Source organism: Sciurus vulgaris, assembly GCF_902686455.1.
Source record: "Sciurus vulgaris genome assembly, chromosome: 9".
NCBI classification, from domain to species: Eukaryota; Metazoa; Chordata; class Mammalia; order Rodentia; family Sciuridae; genus Sciurus; species Sciurus vulgaris.
This window is the reverse complement of record NC_136469.1, coordinates 60,109,834-60,118,635: the sequence shown is the minus strand read 5'-3', so window position 1 is coordinate 60,118,635 and position 8,802 is coordinate 60,109,834. Positions and strand designations below refer to the sequence as shown.

Sequence of the window (8,802 nt, the reverse complement as noted above, 5' to 3'; positions counted from 1 at the left end):
GACTATGTATTGGGCAGAAAAAATCCCACCCTTTGCTTGAAATGTCCTTCAGTATTTCTGTATTTATAGGAAGGTAGACTGACCTGGTTTAGTTCTCAAATGTATAAACTTTCTGAATTTTCCTTAGGGATTGAAAAAAATAAAATAAAAAGAGTGAGAAGCTGAAAACTACAGCCCACCTACATTTGTTTAATCATTAATAATGAGCCCTTTAGTGAACTTAGGTCCTGATTTTGGAGTTTGGAATCTGACCTTTCCCCAAAGATAAACATTATTGTCACAGGTTCTGAGGAGGGTCACTCCCTTGCTGGCTAACATCTGAAGAGTCCATCTCTCAGTGACTCCTAGCTTGGGACTGGATGCAGTAGAGGGTAGTCAGTCAACATGATTCTTCTTGCTGTGCTTTTTCTCTGCTTCATTTCCTCCTATTCAGCTTCTGTTAAAGGTAAGTTTGTATTGTCTTTTGCTAAACTTTAATTTTGGTCTTTAGGGAGAATGTGTGTGTGTGTGTGTGTGTGTGTGTGTGTGTGTGTGCGCGCGCGCGCGCACGTGCAGTGGAAGAGTTCCTAACTAAATCATCTTCAAAGCTGTGTAATTTTGGAATGTTTGTGAAAGCAAGACTAGGTTGACATGAAAACTAAATTCAACTTTCTGCTTCCATTTTTCTTTTCTTTCTTACCAGTGTGTTTCTTGCTTCAGTTTCTCATTCCCTGTCTATTTTTAAAAGAGGGAAAAACGAAGCCAGCTATTGTTACCCACAGCTTTTGGTAAAGCCCAGTGCAACTCCTTCATTTGAATTGTAAAAGAGGATTTAAAAAAAAAATCTTCAGTACTTAGATTTCCTTCTAGTTGCTTAGCAATGTGACATCAAGAAGAATTAGACCCAATGAAAAGGGCATTTGATTTACTAAAGAATTATGAATGAAATGGTAAAGCATGTATTTAATCCATTACCATTCAAAAGTGCTAGAATAATCACAGTTGGTGAATTAAGAAAAAAAAATATTATATAGGTTTAAGAAACAAGACTTATCTTTGGAAAAATAGTGTTGTGAGTTAGTTTTTATTTTAAGATGGAAGTGATTAAAATAGATATATATTTATATATCAATATTTCCAGAAAAAGCAAGAGAAAAAAAAAAAAAACACTTTATGAGGAATGGTTTCAAAGGACTGTATGAAATGTACTAATATGGAATCTTACATTATATCAGATAGATTATAAACTCCTTGAATTTCTGAATGTTGCTCCGTGTAAAATTGTCACTTTTCAGAGACTTAAAACCCATCAATCTAACTAGCAACTTAGTATGGCCTGCTTTTAAAACTACTTAACTCTTAGTAATTGATGTAAAAGAACTCTTTGATAAACTTTTAATACCTGTTTGAGATAAATGGGCTTTTGATCATAAAGTGAAATTTGTGTCAAGATATATGGAAAATTTCCACGTGAGAGAAAATGGCAAACTTTGTCATTGGAACAATGAGTAGAGGACTAAATTTAAATTATTTCACCCAAGTAAATTGTACTTTAGGTTCCTGAGTGAAAGATAATACATTTTCACCAGTTTCTAAACTGTATTTAAAGTAAGTTTGGTCCTTACTTGGATGAAAAAAAATTGAGAGAAAAGTCATGATTCGTAAATCATATCTGAGAATTATTGGAGAGCTATTTTACTGTCAAACTCTAAAATATTTGAAATATGAATGATATAAATACCATAATATCAGCCTAATACCATGATAATTTTGAGAAAAATAATAGAGATTATAGCTGTTATGGTGGACTACTCTTATTTCCATTCTATAAAATAGGAAAATGCAAATGCATTTATAAAGAATTTAAACACACATACTATATAGACACATATACATTCAACAGCACTCAGGGAAAACATGACAGATTGCTGTGTGCAAGCTCAGTGGCAAATCCAGATTTTAGAACCTGAAACTTAAGCAATTTAGAGTCTATCTTTGAGAAAAGAGTACAAAAATATCTTACTTTTTCAAAGGCTACTGCAAAAAGATAAGATATGTGTACACATCACTAGGGTTCCCTTCCAAAGTCCTGGAAGGAACCTTAAGTTTAAGCTTCACTGGCTGCTAAGTGTACATTGCTTATTCCAAATATCACAAATGAAAAGGACTAGTTCTTTCTTCTTGGATGAAATGACCTTTGGTATTATAATACCACGATTTCATTATAGATTCTTTGCCTTCATAATGATTGACATCTAACCAGCAAGCTCTCTCAAAATTAGGCCATTCTAAATGTTCCGATCCTGTGCATCACTTCAAAACTCATCTGTAATTTAAATTACCAATACAACTGTTTAGTAATTTCTAAATTTTGGGTGGATGTTGAGGGCAGATTGGCACAAGAAGAGAATGGAGGAGAGGGCTGGGATTAATATTAGTAGAAGAGATTATTTGGTATGCTGAGTATGAACTTTTTAAAGACTCAAATTTTCCTTACTTTTGGGGAAAATGGGTACTGGGATTGAAGCTAGGGGCACTCTACCACTGACCTACGTCCCCAGCCCTTTTTATTTTTTTCTTTTAATTACTAAAGTTCTCTTTAAATTGCTGAGACTGGCCTCAAACTTGCAATCCTCTTACCTCAGCCTCCCAATTCTGGGGATTATAGGTGTGGGTCACTGTACCCAGCCTTCCTACTTTTTCATAATTATGCTTTGTATGGTGGGTCTGTTCTCAGTACTGTCTTTGGGTTTCCCCTATGTAATGCTTTTACTTTCTGTTTAACTTTGTCACCACCTCTAAACCTGAATGGTTCCTTCCCTTCACTTTCAGCCCGACCCTATCCTTATTTTTTGCTCTGTTTATATGAATCATCTATTTTATTTTTCTCTTCCTCTTCTTTTACCTCTGACTTTATAGTTCTGTGTTGCATCTTACACTCGTCACATCTCACCCTTATCACCACTGCGCCTCACGCCTCATTTTAGTTGACCTCTGCTTTGTTCCACACTTAAGCCAATTAGCAGTGCTGTTGTACCTAAGTTTTCCAAATGAGTGTGGTATTTTAAAATATTTTTTAAAGCATTCCAGACTAAGAGTGTTGTTGCTCTTCAGTCACTTTAAAAACTCTAAATGCACTTGAAGGAACAAATTGAAGAGGTACTGACTCCTTTCTGACTTTTGGTTTTGGTGTCACTGACATTGGTTCCCCAAAAATGCCATTATGCATATTCTGAAGAGCAATACCCTAACAAAGAAACCAAGTCAATAATATAACACCGGCAATGTCCAGTGTTTCCAGACCTCTGAATAACGTAACAGAGAAAGAGGAAGGAATAACAGAAGAACACTGTTGCACAATCTAATTATGTGAACTATTTTAGGCTTTTTAAGCATTAGGCAAAAGAACAAGCATTTTAGGCCTGTTGAATGAGGTAGAAAAAAGCTTTGGACCAACAGGGCCCTTTCTTCCCTATGCTTTATTCCCTTCAAGTCGTAATCAAAAATTGATCTATTGTTCCTTTTTGTGTTCCTTTGAACAGTAAAAGTAAGAAAAAATGAACTGCATGACAGTTTTGAAAGCTTTGAAATTTAAGACAGACTAGCATCCTCTAATTTTTTTCATAGTTATTTTAATCAGAAGGCACCTTCATGTAGGCCTCAAACTTGGATTTCAGTTGAATCTGAATATCAAATTCTGCATTATGTTTGCTTTATTGGGTCACACTTGGAATTGGTTTCTGTCAGCTCTCACATAATGCTTACCTTTTAGAACTGCTATGAAGATTAGATAAGAAAACATCTATTTATTTCCTTTATGTCCTATGTGGAATTTGTTAGGCATCATTAAAAAAAGAAAAGAAAGAAAAAGAAGAAGAAGCTTCCCCAGCCAAAATATCTTTCCTGGACACAAAGCTAGTGTTTGAATCTCCTGCAGAATCCCCAGTTAAAATGCAGAAGAGGCAGAGATGGGAGGTTGGAGGGATCACAGACTTCATCTCCCTCTTGACTCTCTCTGCCTTCTGTGTGTCAGACCTCAGGTCCTTAACTTGATGTTTGGACAGTTTGGTTTTGTGTGTGCACACTTAGATACTTACTCTCACATCTCCTTTACCCACCTCTTGAGTCCTGTTAAATTCTTGTCCTCTTTCTTTGAAACTTCATCAGATCATGAAGTACCTAAAACCTAAAACCAGATCACCACCTAAAACTCTCTGCAAGCTTTCCATCTCACTCGGAGTCAAACTCCAAGTCAATGCAGATGTTCCCCCAAGTCTCCACTGTTTGGCTCATCTCTTTCTGCTGTGCTTTTCATTTGCTCAATTCCAGCCCCTTTGGCCTCTAGGCTGGTCCTGCATCACACCTGCATGAATCCTGCAACAGGCCTTTGCACTTGCTACTTCTGTGGAGGGACTAGGGAGTAATAGTGGGAGTAGTGCAGGGCATATTCTCCCCATAGATGACTACGTGGCTAGCCTAAGGCCTTTACCTTCCTACAGAGGTCTTTCCCTCAGCATCCCCATTCCCTTCCCTGCTTCAGTTTTCTTCATTAGCATTTCTAACATAGTATATAATTTGCTTGTGTACTTATTTTTGTTTTACTGCTCATCTCCCTGTCATTTAAATGAAAACTCCATGATGGTAGAATTTTGTCTCCTTGTAGTTTTGTATAGCCCCAGAGTCCAGATAATTGCCTACCATCCAGCAGGAACTCAGTACATCCTTGTTCAATGAATGAATGAATTTCTATCTCACTCCCTAGAAATGGCAAATAATTCAATCTAAAGTTTCCACAATATACAGTATAAGCAAGAGCATGGTCTCTGCAACCAGATGACTAAGGTTTGAATCATGTCTCCACAACTAATTACTGGGGGAACTTTGGGTAAATTGTATAATCTCTGTTTTGCTCAGTTTCCACATCTGTAAAATGAGTAATACTAGTGCTTAACACAATAGATTTTCATGTTCATTCATAAAAATGCCCTCCAGGCAATAGGTGCTTTAGCAGGTATTGGAACTGGAGGAATAGTTTATTACTGTATAGATGGTAAAGGCTTTTTAGAGGTTTTCTTAATTTTTTGGTTTTTGAAAGTAATTTTACTTCCTTTTTCAACTACCTCGCTTTTGATCTAGCCACTCCATTCTCTTCCCTGCCCCTCTCTCCGTACATATAGTTCTTCAGGAAGAAAAATAATGGTTGCCTGCTGTAGTTAACTTGGCAGTGTAACATCATTAGTCCTAAAGGGAAGCATACTGAAATTTTCTCGATAATCTCTTGAGAGCCATTCATAGAAAATATACCCTCCAAAATTTTATATGACCATAAACTTCAAGTCATTTCTGAGGAAGACATACATATTGATCCTTCTTTACATTTCTTGGAGATAAGTTAAACTGAATTGGAAACAGTTCATATGTCAGTTTCTTGACCCACAATACTGATGTATATGTGCACTATTTGATATTAAACAGCACCTGGTGGAGTTAGAGATGTAGTTCAGTGGTAAAGGGCTTCCTAGTATACATGAGGTCCTAGGTTCAGTCCCCAGTACTGAAAAACCGAATGCATATAAGTAAATAAATAAATTGTCCCTGATCAAATTTAAGCCTATGCTAGGACTTTATTTAGTAAAAATCCCTTTATTTCAGCAAAGCTAATTTAAATTTTTTTAGGTATAGTCTTAAAATGTACCTTTGCACTAAAAGCTTACTAATAAGTTAATAGAGTAAATTATACTGGGGGCTTATTTCTTAAATATCAAAAATATCCAAATTAAAGAAATGCCCTTATAGAACTACTATAACTACTTTGTCATTCAACTGTTAGTATTAAAAATATGGAAATTACAAAATGGTTCTTGTTAATTATATATGGTTTTTAATAAATTTATAAAGCAACTCCAATTAGTTAATTGAACTCATGTTTACATAATAAGAAATGATACAATGACATTTTCTTGAAAAAGTGTTCTTTCGTTCAACCAGGGCAATATTTGGATAACCTGATAACTGACAAGAGGTACAAACTGGTTTTCTGAAATGGGAATTAGTTTGTTAGTTGATTGTCTTAAAATTTATGTTTTTCAACCACTGATCTCTTACAGGTAGAGAAGCAGGACCATATTTGCTTTAGCAGGTACTTACTAAGCTCTCAGTGAGCACCAGTGAAGTAGAGGAATGTACTGGTGTTAAGTCAGTACATTCTCTGGCCTAATGGCTGTCTTACAATTAAAACTTGACTTGTGTCACTCTCTTTATGCAGGTCACACAACTGGTCTTTCATTAAATAATGACCGGCTGTACAAGCTCACATACTCCACTGAAGTGTTCCTTGATGGGGGCAAAGGAAAACTCCAAGACAGTGTGGGCTACCGAGTCTCTTCCAGTGTGGATGTTGTCTTACTGTGGAGGAACCCTGATGGTGATGATGACCAACTAATCCAAATCACAGTGAGCATTTTCTGCTGAAAACAACAACAACACACACACACACACACACACACACACACGGATTAGTTCTCAGCAACGTCTTTGAGAAATATACCATTTGACAGTACTTGTGCTGTGCTCTTGGTTATATAACTATTTCATTTGCTACCTTTCTCTAAATCGGTGCTAGATTCAGTTTTGAAGTTTTTACTGATCAAAAGTGATTTTATTTTTCCAAGATGTTGAAACAGGCAGTATATGCTGGTGGGCAACTGAAGTGTGATGTTCAATTCTGTATGTTAATAAGGGCATTAAACTAGAATCCATTCAAAATGTTCTTGGAGTGAGGGATCTACATTCCATATCATTTGAAAAACAATTGAGACTAAGTGAAAGGCAAGATAAATTAGGAGGTGTCTGAGATTCTTGATTTAACGGGAGGAATCACCAGTGAGGGAGTACACCTATTTTGTATTTTCTCCAAAGGAACAAAGACCTCCCTCGCATGGCAGTATTTGGTCAATTATGATGGTTTAGATTCACATGTTGAGAATGAAGTTCAATTAGATGGTCCGTAGAACCTTTTACAATTTTATTATTTGATGACTATATACTTGCTTTTCCAAAACCTAAAGGCAATAGATTTCTTTAATATAGTCAGTAATTTTTCTGCATATTAGGTACACAGAACCAAGTACTTGAAACAAGTGGTTTCTGATGTCCTTTATAATAAAGTTCACTGCAACCCATTTTCCAAGTGATCTTTGCTTGGCTGTCTCTGATAGTTGTTGTATTTTTCAAGTTGGATCAAAGCGTCATCACCCATTTTTCTGAGCCATTTCTCAAGAGAACAATAAGCTATTCTGAAAAAAAAAAAATATATATATATCCTTGTTCAGACTGTTTACCTATAATTTTATATATACAGATATGGTCCAATGGGGAAGGAGTCCTTTTAGACAAATATACAGAAAGTGATGTGATCAGGCAAATAGCAATGGCTCAAACAAGTGACAAGAGTAAGAGTGGCATGGAAAAGCCATAGCCACATCACAGTTACAGTCTGACATCACAGGATTTTTAAGTGTTGATATTTTGCCTAATTTTAAAAATCTAATTTTCAAATACCTCCTCCGTTCTTTTAAAGTGAAAGTGGCAAGGTCCTATGAATCATGGATTGAAAAATGACAACTTTTTTGGTCTATTACTTGGTCATTTTATTTTCCAAGAGACAGACATCGAAGTTTTTCTAACAGGCTTTCATATATGACTCTAGGTAACGGATGTAAAGGTTGAAAATGTCAATCAGCAGAGAGGAGAGAAGAGCATCTTCAAAGGAAAAAATCCACCCAAAATCATAGGAAAGGCAAACTTGGAAGCTCTGCAAAGACCTGTGCTCCTTCATCTAATCCGTGGAAAGGTAAAGGCATTTTGTAGGTTCTACATCTTTCTTCTCCAACTTGCTGTTTTTCTTCCCTTCATTAGATATTATTTTGAGGGAATCATGTTGTCACTACTTTTGTGGTAAATGGAATTATTTCAAGAACAAATTTCAAAAATTGCAAATGAAATGTTTCCAAAGTAAATAGATGCCCTGAATTCTCTTATACTTTTAGTCAATTTGTTTTCTACTCATCTTTATAGTAGAATAAAGTATTTATTTATTGATGAGAAGCACTATTAAAAAGTACATTCCTTATTAAATCAGAAAGTTGCAGAGATGGTATAACACAGCAGGTCATCACAGCATGATTAGATGAATTCAAGGAAGTAGACAAATTAGAATGAAATGATATATCTTAGATAAGTGATATTAAATTGTTTTGAGGGTATCAATATCTAGGCAAAGTAGAAAGTCAAAGCTTTTAAAAAGCCTGGAATGTCTAAAGTAGAGCTGATTTTTTAAAAAGTACTTAGAGATTCTTTAAAAGCCAAGACTTGAAAAATCATTTAATGGTAAAAATAATGAATGAATTTTATAATATTTATTTGAAAAACTGCTCAAAAAATTCTGTTACAGGTCATTACTTATAGTTTGAAATTTGTCTATTTTAAATGGTCTTAATATATTTGAAATGAAGAGGCAATTTTTCATGGGTACTAGGGATTGAACCTCAGGCACTTTGCCACTGAGCTATATCCCCAGTCCTTTATTTATTTATTTATTTTATTTCTGATATAGAGTCTCACTAAGTTGCTGAGGCTGGCCTCAAACTTTTGATCCTCCTGCCTCAGCCTCCCAGGTCGTTAGGACTATAGGCATGCACCACCTCATTATATGTGTAGGTATATGGAAGTTACAGATATGTCATTGGCATATACAAAAATACATCAGTGAAGATGAGAACTCAATTTTAGGCACCAAAGTAGAAAAACAGAACAGGAACATTA

General features: G+C 35.4%; 1 protein-coding gene across 1 annotated transcript in view; it reads left to right on the top strand.

The window, feature by feature from the left end:
• Nucleotides 1-282: 282 nt before the first annotated feature.
• LOC306669747 (microsomal triglyceride transfer protein large subunit-like) overlaps nucleotides 283-8,802 on the top strand; it is a 48,240-nt gene continuing 39,720 nt past the window's right edge. Inside the window, 3 exon segments of the mRNA XM_079153894.1 lie at nucleotides 283-445; nucleotides 6,245-6,432; nucleotides 7,688-7,831. Of these exon segments, the coding sequence (XP_079010020.1) occupies nucleotides 385-445; nucleotides 6,245-6,432; nucleotides 7,688-7,831 (393 nt within the window). The 5' untranslated portion in view covers nucleotides 283-384.